Raw genomic sequence first — 20,415 nt, 5'->3', positions numbered from 1 at the left:
TTACCCCAAGGGTGTAGATTGAATAGCGGAATAGAAAATATGATATCAAAAGGTGTATCTATCTCACACGTACAGACCCAGACTAGGCCCCGATTACTATTTTTTGTACCCTAAAGGAAGGATGAGGAGTAGGAGGAGTTCGGAACAGGCAGGAGGCAAACTGAAGCACCCTGCTATCCTCGGCGGTGGAAGATGCGCCCCAAAAATTGGAAAGGTGTATCTCACACGTACCGATACAGACTATGCCGCAATTTAATTATTTTTACCCCAAGGGTGTAGATTGAATAGCGGAATAGAAAATATGATATCAAAAGTTGTACCTATCTCACACATACAGACCCAGACTAGGCCCTGATTACTATTTTTTGTACCCTAAAGGCAGGATGAGGAGTAGGAGGAGTTCGGAACAGGCAGGAGGCAAACTGAAGCACCCTGCAATCCTCGGCGGTGGAAGATGCGCCCCAAAAATTGGAAAGGTGTATCTCACACGTACCGATATAGACTATGCCGCAATTTAATTCTTTTTACCCCAAAGGGTGTAGATTGAATAGCGGAATAGAAAATATGATATAAAATTGGTGATTTTTCAATAGCACATGTGAACACAGCAGTGTCTTATGTCACAGTCAGCTCTGCAGCAGGCTATGAAGGGAAAAAAAAAGAAAATTCCCCTTTAAGTTTGTAATTTTTAAATATATTAGTACAGACTATGCCACAATTTAATTTTTTTTAACCCAAAAGGGTGTATATTGAAAAGTGGAATAGAAAAAAGTGTATAAAGTTGAAAATCACTCAATAGCACATGTGAACACACCAGTGTCTTATGTCACAGTCAGCACCGCAGCAAAAAGGTTATGAAGTGGGAAAAAAAAATCCCTTTTAACTTGTAGTAAAATAGATGAACGCTGCACACAACTGACTGATAATAATAGATTTTTTTTTTCTCCCTCCTCCTCCTCCTCCTCCTCAGTGGGCTCAAGTGAGGGCAAAAAGATTGTTCACTGCACCACCCCCCACACAGCAAAATCAATGTATACTGTCCCTGCCTAATCTCCAGCCTGGCCCTAATATGCTCAATAAGATCGTTCACTGCACCACCCCCCACACAGCAAAATCGATGTAGACTGACCCTGCCTAATCTCCAGCCTGGCCCTAAAATGCTCTAATAACTTTCCCTGCCTGCACTCCGACCTTTCCCTGCATTCTTTTCGAACATAATTTTTCACAGAATCACTGTCTGTCCCTAATCAGCAGCCAGCACGTATGATGTGTGCTCTTTCCCTAAACTACAGCAGAATGACGCGGCGCGCTGGGGCTCCCGAACTTATAAAGACATGGTCACATGCTTCAGATGGCCAATCACAGCTACTAATACATTAGTAGGCATTGCTGGGATGGCTTAAGGCACACCAGTTAAACGCTTGTTGATTGGCTGTTGAAAGCCCGCCATTAAAAGCTCGCCATTACATACAAAACAGGAAATAAAATGACCGAACACGGATTTTAAACCCGAACATACAGTAAAGTTTTCGGGTCCGTGTTCGGGTAACAAAAATCCAATTATTCAGTACGAACACGAATAATACAGTCCGTGTTCGCTCTGTTGTGCGTTTTACACGTTCGAGAATATTATTCTGATTATTTTAATTCATTACTAAAAGGCGATGTCTGAACTATTAATAGAATTATGACGCAGTGCCTCCAGCCGATTACGGCAAATAATTTAATAACTAAGAAAAACCCAGTCAATTTTGTTCAGACACTCAATAGTATACCACAGCAATTTTCTTGAGTTCTTTTTGATCGATTAATTTCTTTTTAAAAGCATATACCAATCTTAGTGAAACAGTCTACAGTAGGGAATATATATAAGAATATTTATTCGCGAGACATGTTTTCACCATAAATGATCAGACTTGAGTGACACAAAGAGATAACCTTACATAAAATACAAACTTAAAACGATAAATGCAATGTGATATTTAGCTAGACGATGAAAGTAAAATAAAGCAAGATTACGTTTTTCCCAGATGTAGTACAAACCATAAATTAATGTTCTATATAATCAGACCACAATTGTCTGCGCAATGCACAGCTGATAGTCACTCCACTGCAGATGAAGCGAGAATAGACTATGCAAAACGTGAGACTAGTACGACAATATGCGCTAAATCTGATATTAATAAAAATGTTATAAAAACAAAAATCATCTCTTTAGAGAAAAATATACATATGTTTTATACGGCTGGGATTGTACTCTCGTTACTGTTAAATATGCAATGTAAAACATTTAAGGAAGTACATAAACAATATAGAATAATAATCAAATAATTAGCAAGGAATATTTACCATATTTAAATGGTGGCTAGCTTAAAATGGTCGTTACCAGAGTCCTTAAGATGGCTGCATTTCCAAGATGATGGCCAATTAGGGAGGAGTTTCATTTGGCGTCCCTCCAAGTTTCAGGTACATGGTGGAGCAAGATGGAGTCTGTATAGATGAGTTTATGCATAGCTGTAGTAGCGTGTGTGTTGTATGTGTAATGTAATGTGTGACGTGTCGTGATGTGTCGTGATGTGTTGTGTCCTATTACATCTCTGGTTCCTTTTTATATTGTGTTGAACAAAAGGACAGTAATATTTACCATAAGCCAACCCAGTGGGAGGAACATTATCCCCATTGGTTGGGATTACTTAACCATTAACTGACGAGGTCATTGGGCGACACCTCTACTGGTTAACCAAGATATGGGATATTAAAAACTGTATAATTTTTCCATTTAAGAATATCATAACTAACAACATAATCATTTATCTATACTCTCATCCTCTATACATGTCCATCTAATATCCACCATGTATCGAAGTAAAAATTGGACCTGATAACTGGACCTGGTAATACCATTGAATTAAGAATATTACTAATACAATATATTTATATTGATTGGAAATTACTGATTTACCCATATACTTTACATTTATTAGCAGTAAGAATGATATAGATACCTAGACAGTTATATATATATATATATATATATATATATATATATATATATATATATATATATACATATATATACATATGTATTGCTACACAACAACTTGTATATGTAAACTTTTCCACACATGGGTTATTTCCAATTAGAATATTATCCATTAAGGGATTATTACGTTAACAACAATACATTCATGATTTGGGACTGGATTATAAAATATGGGAGAAATTTGGACCATTTTGACACTACTATATACTAGATATAATGTACTTCTCAATAGAAGATTGTCATAACATCATAAGTTCCCCAACTCCCTCTTGTATATTATGGGACAAGGATGTTGTATAAGCTTTTGATTATATGAAAGTCATTTGAGGACTCGGTTCTCATCAGTCTGTCTCTTTGATACCATTTAGTTTTCAATGGACAATTGTCTGTATGACACCATCTTTACCCCCGTGTTAGTAGGTGAATGAATTACAAATTCTAGTCTTTGTCCAGGCTGATTTCCGTTTGTTTGTCTTCTCATGGTTAAGACAATAGTTTATCTGCTGGTGGATGGGTGAACACAGGTGTTATCCTGAATTTGAGTTTTGGCCATTGTGTGATAAAAACGTCTCATGGCCAGAACATAAAGTTTTATGATCCTTCTGGCTTCTCTCGTTTCATGACCAGGGATAAGCAATTTAGTTGCCTGCCTTTCCCGAGCATTGTATTCAAAGTTTGTCAAACACAATTACCTTTTGGGGGCAGATGACATAGCTTCTCATCTAAAAGTACATGTAAATAAAACCATTTCAACAATGGACGCAATGTGTGCTTCAAACTGAAAGGGCTTTGACTGAATTAGTAATTAGTTCATTTGAGGCCTCAAAGTTCAAAATTCTTGACCTGTAATAATAAAAATGTATTTCTATTTTGTACTGAAAGTCTAACAAATCCCCCCTCTTGGAAAAAGTGTGAAAAAGTGCCATAGCCATTTGAAACATTTTTCCAAGGCAGACTCTTGAAGAAATAGGGCTTAAATCGGACTTTGACAGCTTTGTAGGTGGGCATGGTGACTCCGAGTGAGGTGTGGATCCAAGGGTGATCATCTGTTGGCCAGTGGAATGTGGATTTCTCCAGGCACTTTTGCCTTTGGCTGTCTTTACTGTTTCGTCTTGGTAGACCCGCCATCAGGAGTATCCCGGGTCCTTCACACTGTACCCCCCCTTGAGTGTCTCAGACACATCAGACTCTCGGTTTCCTGCTTACTTCCTGGATCTCTTAGTCCTATAAAGGAAAATGGATTCCATGAGAAAATGATACATACAGTTTTCATCCATAACTTTTAGTTGAAACTTCAATGTGAGGTTGGTATCCTGAGCTTCCTCAGAGTCCTCTTTTAGTCCATTGTGTGATCAGCCTTTTATCTGACCACCATGGAAGGTGAGACTATATAGGCGACCTTTTCCAGGGGAGACTGACTTCTGGGGCTCATTAACATGGGGACGTATTCATCACCATGGATACCACACATTGAACAATTGAACAGTAATACAATATTTTTGTTAGAATTTACCTTCTACTTGGGAGGAAAAAAAAATATATAATATCTCCCCCTTTGGGGCATCAATGCAAATCATTGTAGGCAACAAACTACCTGACATTGAGGATTCCTTCTTGGTTACCGTAATACCACCTTTAACCTCTTGACTTCATTACGTTATTAGGGTTTGATCCTCCTTGGTATCACCGCCATTGACGATTTTTCGAAATGTGCCCGCTTTGAGCGACCTGTTTGAGTTAGAGGGATGAGTGACCACTGAAAAATAGGAGAGTAGTTAGTATCTAACAACCAAGATCCCTGGTAGGGATTTCAGGATCCTCAATACTGTGACCTGGGGATAAAATGGTGTTAGAACCTCTGTCTCCTATGCCTTTATTCAGTGTGTCCCTCTGATTCCTGGCCATCTGGGCATTCAAGGATTTTGTGGCCCTTGGCTGGCCACAGGATTCGTTCCTAAAGAGGAATTATTTTGGTTCTGGGCTGCAGTGTCCTGAGTGAACCAAGTGATCATCCGATCCAACTTGGCATCTACTCTGCTGAAAACCTCTTTAGAATTGGCTTTTTTTTTAATATATATTTTTGGCTACGCCTCCCGCGGTGCCTATGTCTCTCGGGTACAGACAGATGGGACAGATCCCTATCAGAACCATTTGCTCGGTTCTGGCGTGGAGTCTGGACCTTAATGTCTTTTGATCTACCCAAGGATTTTGGGGAGCCCTAAGATGGAGCAAATCCCTATTTATTTGTGGGTGTCCCCCCCCCCCCTTGTTGAGGATATTGGGCATACAGTAGCTAGGGTTTCCATCCTCAAAGGTAAATTGGGCTCTTTGGGGATACTCCCTAGAGATTCTTTTAAACCTTGGGCCCTGTCCCCTTGGAAGGAAATCCTAAAATGGCCTCTGTCCCCCCCCCTCCTAATTTTTTAGTGTTGAGGTTGAGGAGAAAGGTGTGTTTCTGCCACAATTTTGGTGACAGGCTCACGCCTTTCTTTGTATTCACTGGTCTGTTGGATGGAGTGCAAATTGTCGCTCTCTTTTGCCAACCATTCCAGTGAACACCCCAACTAGTAGTCCCTGGCCAAACTTATTTTTATGTACCTGGGCAATGCCTCAAAGCACAGGGTTTTAAATTCTGGATGGTTGTACTCAGGCTCCTTCATGGAAGGGTGTTAGGCAATTTTGAGTACAGCCAAAAATTCAGTGGGATTTGGTGCTGTGTACCTTTTAGGTTGTAGATAGCAGCTCTAGCAGCGTAAGGGTTTTTTTTTTTATGTGTGGGCCGACTTCTAAATTACATCCTTGAGGCACAACACAGAAAGGCTGTTTTCATAGGCCTCAAGATGATTAATAATGTCTAAAGACCCTTTCTTAACAAAAATCGGGACAGTACTCTATTGGAGGTGTATGGTATCTTTTTAGGGGTGCTAGTCTTTTTGCAGTGACCTTGATATGACTCATACCTATTTATGCATGGCTGCTCAATTTCTGCCCTCCTATATTAGGAACATGGCTGGGGTAGGATGTGGACTCTCTGCCTGACTCCCCCCCTTGTCTGGGTCATAACCATCAGACTGGGAGTCATATCTGGGTCTAATTAATTACTTCATTTTATTTATAATGCAGGACTGATAAGCAGTACCCTTTTGTATGGACACCATAACCTTTTGGAACTCTCCTATTTATTTATTGATGAGTTCCTGTCCTTACTTGAACTGTTACATTTTTATTTATTTATTTTTTTATTTAATTTTCCACTGCTGGTTACTCGGCAACTAAATTTTCCACTGTTGGTTACTCGGCAACTTTTGCTAGAAAACATTTTTCCTTGCTTAAAACTTCCAACTTATTGCATTAATCGTTTACATTGCTCTTTCAAATATTTGCTTATATTACAGCTTTCTGAATAAAACTTCTGCCACAGTTCTACTTTTTTTTCTGCAGTTTCACGCTACATTCTCTTAACTTATGTGTCCCAATAGAGGTCACTTTCACCTGCTCAAGGAGGTTCCTTATCTCACTTCTTATTATTTGGAGTGGAGATTAGAACTTTACTAAATTCCTTTTTGCTGAGCCTTCTGGTGCAGTTCCTCACAGACATACAGTAAGATTGGCCATGATTCTAAAAGTATGTGATCACGCTTCCTGATGTCTTTGGTGTTAGAGAAGCTTTTGGTGAGTTCATACATCGGGTTTTCCTCTACCCACGTCAGGTGCCCATATTTGGCCCGACTTCTTCTGAGGATTTTGGTATGACTCCAACCAACCTTTACATATTCCACCATTTCAGACACAGAGAGGTGTCTCTACATATTCTAGATCTGTGCCAAATCTACTGGGGCTGTGGGATTGACATCTTGTCAGAGTTGGCAGCGTGAACCTTACCTTATGTAAACATTTTAGGGCATTACTATCAATATTCACAGTTAAATAAATAATAAAATAATTATTAAAAAAAAATTGTCTTTTTTTTTTGCAAAGTTATTAATTATGTCACCATGATCAAAATTATGATTGGCATATGTAAGAAATTAATGATATCTCAGCAGTGCCTCCGTTTAATATGTTGTGCGTTTTACATGTTCGAGAATATTATTCTGATTATCTTAATTTATTACTAAAAGACGATGTCTGAACTATCAATAGAATTATGATGCAGTGCCTCCAGCCGATTACGGCAGATAATTTAATAACTAAGAAAAACCCAATCAATTTTGTTCAGACGCTCAATAGTATACCACAGCAATTTTCCTGAGTTCTTTTTGATCGATTAATTTCTTTTTAAAAGCATATACCAATCTTAGTGAAACAGTCTACAGTAGGGAATATATATAAGAATATTTATTTGCGAGACATGTTTTCACCATAAATGATCAGACTTGAGTGACAGAAAGAGATAACCTTACATAAAATACAAACTTAAAACGATAAATGCAATGTGATATTTAGCTAGACGATGAAAGTAAAATAAAGCAAGATTACGTTTTTCCCAGATGTAGTACAAACCATAAATGAATGTTCTATATAATCAGACCACAATTGTCTGCGCAATGTCTGCACAGCCTGATAGTCACTCCACTGCAGATGAAGTGAGAATAGACTATACAAAACGTGAGACTAATACGACAATATGCGCTAAATCTGATATTAATAAAAAATTTTATAAAAACAAAAATCATCTCTTTAGAGAAAAATATACATATGGTTTATACGGCTGGGATTGTACTCTCGTTACTGTTAAATATGCAATGTAAAACATTTAAGGAAGTACATAAACAATATAGAATAATAATCAAATAATTAGCAAGGAATATTTACCATATTTAAATGGTGACTAGCTTAAAATGGTCGTTACCAGAGTCCTTAAGATGGCTGCATTTCCAAGATGGTGGCCAATTAGGGAGGAGTTTCGTTTGGCGTCCCTCCAAGTTTCAGGTACATGGTGGAGCAAGATGGAGTCTGTATAGATGAGTTTATGCATAGCTGTAGTAGCGTGTGTGTTGTATGTGTAATGTAATGTGTGACGTGTCGTGATGTGTTGTGTCCTATTACATCTCTGGTTCCTTTTTATATTGTGTTGAACAAAAGGGCAGTAAAATTTACCATAAGCCAACCCAGTGGGAGGAACATTATCCCCATTGGTTGGGATTACTTAACCATTAACTGACGAGGTCATTGGGCGACACCTCTACTGGTTAACCAAGATATGGGATATTAAAAACTGTATAATTTTTCCATTTAAGAATATCATAACTAACAACATAATAATTGATCTATACTCTCATCCTCTATACATGTCCATCTAATATCCACCATGAATCGAAGTAAAAATTGGACCTGATAACTGGACCTGGTAATACCATTGAATTAAGAATATTACTAATACAATATATATATATTGATTGGAAATGACTGATTTACCCATACACTTTACATTTAGTAGCAGTAAGAATGATATAGATACCTAGACAGTTATATATATATATATATATATATATATATATATATATATATATATATATATATATACACATAGCAATACATATGTATTGCTACAACAACAACTTGTATATGTAAACTTTTCCACACATGGGTTATTTCCAATTAGAATATTATCCATTGAGGGATTATTATGTTAACAACAATACATTCATGATTTGGGACTGGATTATAAAATATGGGAGAAATTTGGACCATTTTGACACTACTATATACTAAATATAATGTACTTCTCAATAGAAGATTGTCATAACATCATAAGTTCCCCAACCCCCTCTTGTATATTATGGGACAAGGATGTTGTATAAGCTTTTGATTATATGAAAGTCATTTGAGGACGCAGTTCTCATCAGTCTGTCTCTTTGATACCATTTAGTTTTCAATGGACAATTGTCTGTATGACACCATCTTTACCCCCGTGTGTGTAGGTGAATGAATTACAAATTCTAGTCTTTGTCCAGGCTGATTTCCGTTTGTTTGTCTTCTCATGGTTAAGACAATAGTTTATCTGCTGGTGGATGGGTGAACACAGGTGTTATCCTGAATTTGAGTTTTGGCCATTGTGTGATAAAAACGTCTCATGGCCAGAACATAAAGTTTTATGATCCTTCTGGCTTCTCTCGTTTCATGACCAGGGATAAGCAATTTAGTTGCCTGCCGAGCATTGTATTCAAAGTTTGTCAAACACAATTACCTTTTGGGGGCAGATGACATAGCTTCTCATCTCAAAGTACATGTAAATAAAACCATTTCAACAATGGACGCAATGTGTGCTTCAAACTGAAAGGGTTTTGACTGAATTAGTAATTAGTTAATTTGAGGCCTCAAAGTTCAAAATTCTTGACCTGTAATAATAAAAATGTATTTCTATTTCATACTGAAAGTCTAACAGCTCAACACTAGTCCTGATCACTAACCCCCATAAATTAGATATTTAACATTTCTACAATTAAAATGTTTCTACTTACCATCCACAATTCTGAGCTGCTGTAGTGGCTCGCTCTCCGGGACGACATACTGCAGTGTGGCCATCCTCCTCCTCCCCTTCTTCACCAAAAACACCACCGGGTCTCGTCCGTCCGCTTTGGCTAGAAGCAGAGGATAAAGAGGAACCAAATTAAAGACGAATGTACATAGTAGTAATAAAGGTTGTGAAGAGACACTTGATGGAGGTGGGAAAGGCAGGGGTAAAAGGGGGGGGGGGAATTGTTGCATTCCTAAACACAGGCCCACCTACCCAAAAATTATTCACCTATCTGGTCACATGTAATGTATATTTTTACTTACCGGAGATTTGCTCCACAGCTTTTTGCAGCAGCCTGGGTGAGCGCCTCTTGGCGTCACTCCAAGCCCGCTGCAAATCAACCAAAAGGGGCCGGAACTGGAATCTCCGCCTCAGCCTCATCCGGACATGACACATGATGGTGTGTTTTTGGTGAAGATGCATATTTATTTTGTCATAACCCCAGAGGAGGAGGAGCTGTGGAAAGAGCAGTGTATGTTTGAGTCAAACTATGTCCAAAAAAGTAAATTCTTCCAAAAACATGCTAGATCGTCTTTTAGATATTGTAGAACAAAGAATCCTATTTCTGGTGATACATATACATCGATGTCCAAATCTAGCTCCATGACATAGGTTTACCCACACTGGTGATTACCTCAACATGATGTTGGCATTGTCTCAATCGTCCATTCAATACACACCTCAAAGTATCATAACAACATGTGGAGGCTTATACACATCACCATGGCTAGTGTTTGGGGAGGGGGGGGTGCTTTTTTGTAGCACATAGGCAGAAGCCACATTATTTATCTGACAAGCAGATCCTGTCCCCACCCCCCACAAACAAAAGCCTACTAAGTACTTTAGTTATGTCTTACTTAACACAATACATACTCATTGACATGAGGGAGGGACATTTGAAATGTTGAGGGCCAATGATAGGTGAACACACTTTTTTCAAAGCTAAATCCTACATCTCAAAGTCTCATAGACACAGAGATGAGTAAAGCCTTTAGGGGACTTCCCTGGAAGAATGCCCATGTCCAAAATATGGATACGCTTATTTAGGTTAGTAGTGACAGGGCATCTAGAGATGTTAGATTAGAGGGGAGCTCTGACATTCCCTGATCCCAACTGTTAGCCTATTTATTACTTCACAAAAGCTAAACAAGCAAGAAAGAGCACAATCTCTCTTGTTGCTTTCGAAGATGTTTTATTTTTGAGGTGTTTTATCATGTACATGCTGAAGTGCCTCTTGACACATCTTGGAATCTGTACCAATGTAATTTGTGTGATCACATGTTAGAGCTAACATGGAAGTCTCGACACAAACATACGTTATTGATCAAGCTAATGATGTGTTGACGCCCTTTTCACACTGGGATGACTTGTGTGATTACTTAGGCTGCCCATACACAATACAATTTGAATAAAATTGGCCTAACAAATTTGGATCAATTTCATGTGGCAGAATTATCCACACAAACACAGTCTAATCACACATAATCCTTTTTTAAGGTCCACAGCAGAATTTGATGGCATAGTGGTTCACAGCAGTGCCATCTGATTCCAGTTCAATCTGTAAATTCCCAAAGCAATCTGATCTGGGGGTGTATTTAACTTGCAATGGACACCCCCATGGATTCACATATGGCAGTGTGAGATGCGTGTGCTGGGAATGCAATCCATTAAGACGCTGGCAAATCACAGTGTTATCACATCAGTATCAAGTGAACACACCCTCATGTGTTGCCTTTAGAGGTGATTACTCCAATGCAATCCTTTGAAGACATGACCAGTCCAGATTTTTGTGATCACTCATTCCATCTCAGGTGAACAAATTAGCTGCTGTCTGCACATCCATCTTATGATGGTGACTCTCAGACAAACCTGTGGACCACCAGAGCTTGCAGTGTGTATGTATGTATTTATGCCAACTTTATTTTCTAAATGTATTTAGGGAATATAATGTTTCTAATCTTGCATATATGAAAAGGGGCAATACATTTGTGTTTATCTAGACAGATTCCAAAGCGTCATGGCTAGGGTTGAGCGAACACGGACTGTATTATTCGTGTTCGTACCGAATAATTGGATTTTTGTTACCCGAACACGGACCCAAAAATTTTACTGTATATTCTGGTAAAAATCCGTGTTCGGTCATTTTATTTCCGGGTTTTGTATGCATTGGCGCGCTTTTCATGGCGGGCTTTCAACAGCCAATCAACAAGCGTTTAACTGGTGTGCCTTAAGCCATCCCAGCCATGCCTACAAATGTATTAGTAGCTGTGATTGGCCATCTGAAGCATGTGACCAAGTCTTTATAAGTTCGAGCCAGCGCCGCTGCGTCATTCTGCTGTGTAGTTCAGGGACAGAGCACACATCATACGTGCTGGCTGCTGATTAGGGACAGACAGGCAAAAATCATTTGTGTCCGGATAGAATTGAGGGACAGGTCGGAGTGTGTTAGGCAGGGCGAGTTGTAGGGCATTTTAGTAGGCGAGGCTTCTGATTTTTAGGGTCAGTGTTCTACAATCGATATTGCTGTGTGGGGGGCGGGGGGGTGCAGTGACCGATCTTATCAATCCTTTTAGGGAGAGGCTGGAGATAGGCAGGTGTCAGTGGTCCACATCGATTTTGCTGTGTGTGGGGTGCAGTGAAAACAATCTTTTTTGCCCACTGAGAAGGAGGGAGAAAAGTATTTTTCTATCAGTCACTGTGTGCAGCGTTTTTCCTTCAGTGCTGCTGTGCTGACTATGATAATACACTGCTGTGTGTGTTCACATGTGCTATTATTGAGTGGTTTCAAAAATCATACACTTTTTTCTATTCCACTATTCAATATATACCCTTGGGTTAAAAAAATTAAATTGTGGCATAGTCTGTACTAATCTAGTTAAAAATTACAAAATTAAAAGGGGAATTTTTTTTTTCCCTTCATAGCCTGCAGCAGAGCTGAATGATATAAGACACTGCTGTTCACCTGTGCTATTGATAAATCACACCAATTTTATATCATATTTTCTATTCCGCTATTCAATAAAAACCTTTGGGTATAAACAATTAAATTGCGGCATAGTCTGTGTTGGTACGTGTGAGATACACCTTTCCAATTTTTGGGGTTCATCTCATACTTCTGAAGATTTGAGGGTGCTGCCTGTTCCGTACTCCACCTACTCCTCATCTTGCCTTTGGGGGTATAAAAAAATAGTAATTGGGGCCTAGTCTGGTTCTGTACGTGTGAGATACATACACTTTTTTTGATAATATTTTCTATTCCGCTATTCAATAAAAACCTTTGGGTATAAACAATTAAATTGCGAGATAGTCTGTGTTGGTACGTGTGAGATACACCTTTCCAATGTTTGGGGTGCATCTCATACTTCTGAAGATTTGAGGGTGCTGCCTGTTCCGTACTCCTCATCCTGCCTTTGGGGGTACAAAAAATAGTAATTGGGGCCTAGTCTGGTTCTGTACGTGTGAGATACATAAACTTTTTTTGATAATATTTTCTATTCCGCTATTCAAAAAAAACCTTTGGGTATAAACAATTAAATTGCGAGATAGTCTGTGTTGGTACGTGTGAGATACACCTTTCCAATTTTTGGGGTTCATCTCATACTTCTGAAGATTTGAGGGTGCTGCCTGTTCCGTACTCCTCCTACTCCTCATCCTGCCTTTGGGGGTACAAAAAATAGTAATTGGGGCCTAGTCTGGTTCTGTACGTGTGAGATACATACACCGTTTTTTTATAATATTTTCTATTCCGCTATTCAATAAAAACCTTTGGGTATAAACAATTAAATTGCGGGATAGTCTGTGTTGGTACGTGTGAGATACACCTTTCCAATTTTTAGGGTTCATCTCATACTTCTGAAGATTTGAGGGTGCTGCCTGTTCCATACTCCTCCTACTCCTCATCCTGCCTTTGGGGGTACAAAAAATAGTAATTGGGGCCTAGTCTGGTTCTGTACGTGTGAGATACATACACTTTTTTTGATAATATTTTCTATTCCGCTATTCAATAAAAACCTTTGGGTATAAACAATTAAATTGCGGGATAGTCTGTGTTGGTACGTGTGAGATACACCTTTCCAATTTTTGGGGTGCATCTCATACTTCTGAAGATTTGAGGGTGCTGCCTGTTCCGTACTCCTCCTACTCCTCATCCTGCCTTTGGGGGTACAAAAAATAGTAATTGGGGCCTAGTCTGGTTCTGTACGTGTGAGATACATACACCATTTTTTGATAATATTTTCTATTCCGCTATTCAATAAAAACCTTTGGGTATAAACAATTAAATTGCGGGATAGTCTGTGTTGGTACGTGTGAGATACACCTTTCCAATTTTTGGGGTTCATCTCATACTTCTGAAGATTTGAGGGTGCTGCCTGTTCCGAACTCCTCCTACTCCTCATCCTGCCTTTGGGGGTACAAAAAATAGTAATTGGGGCCTAGTCAGGTTCTGTACGTGTGAGATACATACACCTTTTTTTGATAATATTTTCTATTCCGCTATTTAATCTACACCTTTGGGTAAAAACAATTAAATTGCGAGATAGTCTGTGTCGGTACGTGTGAGATACACCTTTCCAATTTTTGGGGCGCATCTCATACTGCCGAGGATTTGAGGGTGCTTCAGTCTGCCTCCTGCCTGTTCCGAACTCCTCCTACTCCTCATCCTGCCTTTAGGGTACAAAAAATTGTAATCGGGGCCTAGTTTGTGTTTGTACGTGTGAGATACACCGTTTTGTAAAATTTGTCCTATTCCGCTATTCAATATACACCCTGTTTGAGTGTAAAAAATTAAATTGCGGGATAGTCTGTATCGGTACATGTGAGATACACCTTTTTAAATTTGTTTGGCGCATCTCCTTCTACCGCCGAGGATTGCAGGGCGCTTCAGTTTGCCTCCTGTTCCCAATTCCTCCTACTTCTCTTCCTCATCCTGCCTTTAGGGTACAAAAAATTGTAATCGGGGCCTAGTCTGTGTTTGTATGTGTGAGATACACCGTATTATAACATTTTTCCTATTCCGCTATTCAATATACACCCTTTTGGAGTGTAAAAAATTAAATTATGGCATAGTCTGTATCGGTACGTGTGAGATACACCTTTTAAATTTGTTTGGCGCATCTCCTTCCACCGCCAAGGATTGCAGGGCGCTTCAGTTTGCCTCCTGTTCCCAACTCCTCCTACTCCTCTTCCTCATCCTCCCTTTAGGGTACAAAAAATTTTAATCGGGGCCTAGTCTGTGTTTGTACGTGTGAGATACACCGTTTTTTATCCTTTTTCCTATTGCGCTATTCAATATACACCCTTTTGGGGTAAAAAACAATAAATTGCGGCATAGTTTGCATATTTGACTGTGAGATACACCCGTGCGATACTGTTGTTGTTTTGTTCCGCTATTCAATAAACACCTTTCTAGGGCAAGATCATAAATTACAGAAATATGAGGAGACCGTCAAATAGGGGCCGTAGCCTGGGTCGTGGTGCTGCTGGTAGAGCTCCTGTTGCAAGGAGAGGACGTGGTCGATCTGTGCCAGCTACACGCACAAGTGAAACACCTTCCTCAAGTGTGAGTAGGCGACAGAACCTGCATCAGTATTTGGTAGGGCATCATACGCCTCTAGAAGTGATGAGGCCAGAACAAGTAGAGGCGATAGTAGATTGGGTTGCTGCTGACAGTGCCTCCAGTTCCTTCACATTGTCTCCCACCCAGTCTACTGCAGAAAGGTCAGAGTTGGCACCTGCAGCCGATGTCCAACCGTCTTTCACCTCACCCCCTTGCAAATCAGGCAAGCAGTCTGAGCCCCAAGCCATACAGCAGTCTCTTCTTCTTTTTAATGACTCTGTCAGCAGGGTTTCCCAGGGCCATCCACCTAGCCCTGCCCCAGAAGTGGAAGAGATTGAGTGCATCGATGCCCAACCACTTATTTCTCAAGATGAGTACATGCAAGGACCATCGCAGCACGTCTCCGATGATGACGAAATGCAGGTGCCAACTGCTGCTGCGTTCAGAATTGTGGAGATCGACAAGGAGGGCAGGGGTGAAAACTGGGTGGAAGATGATGTGGAGGACGATGAGGTCCTCGACCCCACATGGAATGAAGGTCATGCAGGTGACCTGAGTAGTTTGGAGGAAGAGGCCGTGGTCGCACAGAGCCACCAGCACAGCAGAAGAGGGAGCAGGGTGCAGAAGCGGAGCGGCCGTGCCCTAGACACTACGACTGCTACTGCCCAACGCAACAAGGGAATGAGCGCAGCAAAGCCAGCTCAAAGGAGTTCTCTAGCGTGGAAGTTCTTTAGAAAATGTGCTGATGACAGGACACGAGTGGTTTGCACCCTGTGCAATCAGAGCCTGAAGCAAGGCATAAACCTTCTCAACCTGAGCACAACCTGCATGATCAGGCATCTAAGTGCAAAGCACGAGCTGCAGTGGAGTAGACACCTTCAAAACCAAGAAACGTCTCTGGCTCATCCTGCTTCCTCTTCTGCTGCAGTCTTGGCCGCTCCATCCACATCTGTAGTGATACCGGCACCTGCCACCCCGCAAACAGACGATCTGTCAGCAACACCACCACCTGGGTCACCAACCATCTCCACAATGTCCCGTGGAAGCGTTCAGCTTTCCATCTCCCAAACACTTGAGAGGAAGAGGAAGTACCCCCCTACCCACCCACAATCCCTGGCCCTGAATGCCAGCATTTCAAAATTCTTGGCCTTTGAAATGCTGTCATTCCGTCTGGTGGAGACGCACAGTTTTAAAAACCTTATGTCGGTGGCCGTCCCACAGTACGTCGTGCCCAGCCGCCACTACTTTTCCAGGCAAGCCATCCCTTCCCTGCACAACCAAGTGGGGGAAAAAATCAGGTGTGCACTGCGCAACGCCATCTGTGCCAAGGTCCACCTAACTACCGATACGTGGACCAGTAAGCACGGTCAGGGGCGTTATATCTCCCTAACGGCACACTGGGTAAATGCAGTGGCGGATGGGCCTGAGGTGGATAGCAATTTGGCGCATGTCCTTCCACCACCGAGGATTGCAGGGCTCTTCAGTTTGCCTCCTGTTCCTAACTCCTCCTACTCCGCTTCCTCATCCTCTACCGCCTCCTCATCCGGTCAGCGTAACACCTTCACCACCAACTTCAGCACGGCCAGGGGTAAACGACAGCAGGCAGTTTTAAAACTTGCCTGTTTGGGGGAAAAACCACACACCGCGCAGGAGTTGTGGAGGAGCATGGAACAGCAGACAAATGAGTGGTTGCTGCCAGCGAGCCTCAAGCCCGGCCTGGTGGTGTGCGATAACGGGCGAAATCTCATAGCAGCTCTTGGGCCTAGCCGGTTTGACGAACATCGTTTGCCTGGCGCATGTGCTGAATTTGGTGGTGCAGAGGTTCCTTAAAAACTACCCCGATATGTCAGAGCTGCTGCAGAAAGTGCGGGCCGTCTGTGCGCACTTTCGGCGTTCTCACCCTGCTGCTGCTCGCCTGTCAGAGCTGCAGCGTAACTTCGGCCTTCCCGCTCACCGCCTCATATGTGACATGCCCACAAGGTGGAACTCCACCTTGCACATGCTGGAAAGACTGTGCGAGCAGCAGCAGGCCATAGTTGAGTTTCAGCTGCAGCACGCACGCGTGAGTCGCTCTGCGGAACAGCACCACTTCACCACCAATAACTGGGCCTCCATGCGAGACCTGTGTGCCTTGTTGCGCTGTTTTGAGTACTCCACCAACATGGCCAGTGCCGATGATGCCGTTGTCAGCTTAACTATGCCACTTCTATGCCTCCTTGAAAAAACAATTCGGGCGATGATGGAAGAGGATGTGGCACAGGATGAGGAGGAGGAGGAGGATGAAGAGGTAACATTTCCAAGGCTTTCAGAGCAGTCATTCGCAATGGGCTCCGAGGGTGGGTTCCTGCACACACAAACGCCAGGGACACAATTGTCCAGCAGGGGCACAGTTCTGGAGGATGAGGAGGATGAGGAGGAGGAGATGGAGGAGGAGATGGAACCATGTTCACAGCAGGGTGGCACCCAGGCCAGCTCATGGCCATCACTGGTGCGTGGCTGGGGGGATACAGAGGACACAGACGATACACCTCCCACAGAGGACAGCCTTTCGTTGCCTCTGGGCAGCCTGGCACACATGAGCGATTACATGCTGCAGTGTCTCCACAACGACCGCCGAGTTGCCCACATTCTAACTTGTGCTGATTACTGGGTGGCCACGCTGCTGGATCCCCGTTACAAGGACAACGTACCGTCCTTAATTCACTCACTGGAGCGCGATCGCAAGATGCGCGAGTACAAGTGCACGCTGGTAGACGCGATGCTGCTGGCATTCCCACCTGACAGCGGGTCCACAGTGGAAGCACAAGGCAGAGGAGGAGGAGGAAGAGGTCGCCAATGCAACCAGGGCACCGCCAGCACCTCAGAAGGCAGGGTTAGCATGGCCGAAATGTGGAAAAGCTTTGTCAGCACGCCACAACAAACAGCAGCACCAGCAGCTCATATGGAACGTCTTAGCAGGAGGCAGCATTTCACCAACATGGTGGAGCAGTATGTGTGCCCATGCCTACATGTAGTGAATGACGGGTCTGCCCCCTTCAACTTCTGGGTCTCCAAATTGGGCACATGGCCTGAGCTTGCCCTTTACGCCTTGGAGGTGCTGGCGTGCCCTGCAGCCAGTGTATTATCTGAACGGGTATTTAGCACTGCTGGGGGCGTTATCACAGACAAGCACAGCCGCCTGTCCAGAGACAATGTGGACAAGCTCACGTTCATTAAAATGAACGAGGCATGGATCCCACTGGACTTTTCCGTACCTTGTGCAGAATAGCGATGGATACCGACCTTACCCAGCCATTGTTCTATTTTTGCTCTTTCTCACTCTTTTGGGGTGTACCCTCATTTAAAATTTCTGAAAAAAAGCAGTGTTGGCTACCTCGTCCTCCTCAGGGCCAGATTAACATAGGGGCTATTGGAGCTGCAGCTCCAGGCCCCTACCTTAATATAGGCCCCGGGTTGGCCATATTCACTGTTACCGCTCTTCTGTCACTTGTAAACACAGAAGTCTGGCTTCTATGCTCGCTTCCCCAGGCAGCTCCCTCAGAACCTCCCCACACAGCATGAAGGCCGGACAAGGAGGGACAGTTGCCGATGCATGGATGTGTTTATGGGCTTCAGAGACAGCATCCCATGTTGAATTAGGCATGCATGGCTGCACCCTTCCTCCTCTGGGTGCATGCCAAGGCACGGCCCTTAAAATCCTCAGCACCAAGCCCATGATGCTCTTAATCTGGCCCTGGTCCTCCTCCACCACCGCTTCCACCTACACCGCCCATAGGTGTGCGCAGCCTATTGCATTAGGGTGTGCACCCCAAAGTTTAAATACACATGCATGTGTTTGCCTACATGTACATGGCCCCGATACATTACTCTCCCTGCTGGCAAAGTGAAATAGAGCAGAGCAGGTCCGAGGGAGATCTTTCCCATCTCCTCACTGGCAAACAGAGCGATAATGCTATGTGCCCTAGGTGATTAGGGTGTGCCCAGGTACACCCGGCACACCCTGTGCGCACGCCTATGACACCGCCACATCCACCACCACCTCAACCTCCCTCCTACTCCATATGGGCCTCATCCTTCAGAGATGAAGAACATTGTTTTATTTTTCTGTTTTTTTTTTTTGTTGTTTTAGGTTATTTCCCTATCCATATTTGTTTGCAGAGCACTTGCCATGCTCTTAACTACGTTTTGCTGCCATTTGCAGCACTCTAGCCCTTTCCATTGGTGTTTTAGAGCCATTTTAGTGCCTGAAAGTTCGGGTCCCCATTGACTTCAATGGGGTTCGGTGTCCGGGAAAAGTTCGGCAAAAGTCCGGGACACGGACCCGGACTTTTTTTTCAAGTTCGGCCAAACCCGCCAAACACGGACATCCAGGTGTCCGCTCAACTCTAGTTAAGACTGCACATGAATCTGCATGAGCAGCATCTGCATGAGCAAGCAAGGTGTTGGCACCAAGCTACTTATAAAAAGTTGAACATTGCCAAGAGAAGTCATTGGGTGGTCATCAACTATTTATGTCACCTAACCTGTACTTTTGATCTCCCATGAACAACCCTGCTTGTCTCCTGAATTCTCTTGAACCCATTCCTCCCACTGTTGATCTTGGTTTATGTTCCTGACTTTGCTTATTTTCCACTTCCTTGGTACCTTTGCTGTCTGTTTGATCTACCTCGGTCTGGACCTTGACTTTGCCTATGCTCGCTAAACGAATAAATCTGCTGCCCAACTGTTGCTCACCTTGGCTCATTCTGGCTACGACTTCATGTCCTACTTCTGTGTGTAACTGTGCTTGATCTGCAAACTACTACATTTTACCACTGCAGTGGTCATTGAATTATCTCAAGGCGGTCTGCTGCTTCTAGCCTTACTAAAGACATATGTGACATTCCTTGTCTTCTCACACGCTGTTAACAGCTCCAGGGGTATTAAATAGGGGGCATAAGATAAGTCATCTCATCAATTTGGTCCTCGTCAGATGTAGTTTTGTACAAGTCTGCTGATTGGCGGACGAAACGTGGCAAAACTGTGATGTCATCACACCGGGAGGGGAAAGATTATGCGTTCCAAACGTCGCTACATGTGCAAGGAAGCGACTGACAGAGTCAGCTGGCTCGTGCTCCATGTTAATTAGACAGCGGTGAAAGAACCAGAGACACATACAAGCCTAAATGTTATCTGTAAAGCCTGGGCTACATAGTAGCCACCAGGAAAGCACTAGAGGAGGATTCAATTGACTGTTTGGACATGGGATGGTAGAGCAGTAAGCACCCTGCAGACGATTTGGAACTAAAAGTGACT

The 20,415-nt window shown here is 42.6% G+C and overlaps 2 protein-coding genes across 2 annotated transcripts in view; both read right to left on the bottom strand.

Annotated features, from left to right (window-relative positions):
* The window catches only part of LOC309546731 (keratin, type II cytoskeletal cochleal-like), a gene marked incomplete at its 5' end in the record, with an annotated part of 105,031 nt that extends 85,167 nt beyond the window's left edge, over positions 1–19,864 (bottom strand). The window contains 2 exons of the mRNA XM_082246431.1: positions 9,508–9,627; positions 19,644–19,864. Of these exons, the coding sequence (XP_082102557.1) occupies positions 9,508–9,627; positions 19,644–19,864 (341 nt within the window). The remainder of the gene's footprint in view (positions 1–9,507; positions 9,628–19,643) is intronic.
* Positions 1–20,415, bottom strand: part of LOC309545287 (uncharacterized protein) — a gene marked incomplete at its 3' end in the record, with an annotated part of 724,166 nt that overhangs the window by 445,851 nt on the left and 257,900 nt on the right. The window lies entirely within an intron of this gene.

Source organism: Pelophylax lessonae (genome assembly GCF_965119305.1).
Source record: "Pelophylax lessonae genome assembly, chromosome: 2".
Taxonomy (NCBI): Eukaryota; Metazoa; Chordata; class Amphibia; order Anura; family Ranidae; genus Pelophylax; species Pelophylax lessonae.
This window is presented reverse-complemented; position numbering and strand designations above follow the sequence as displayed.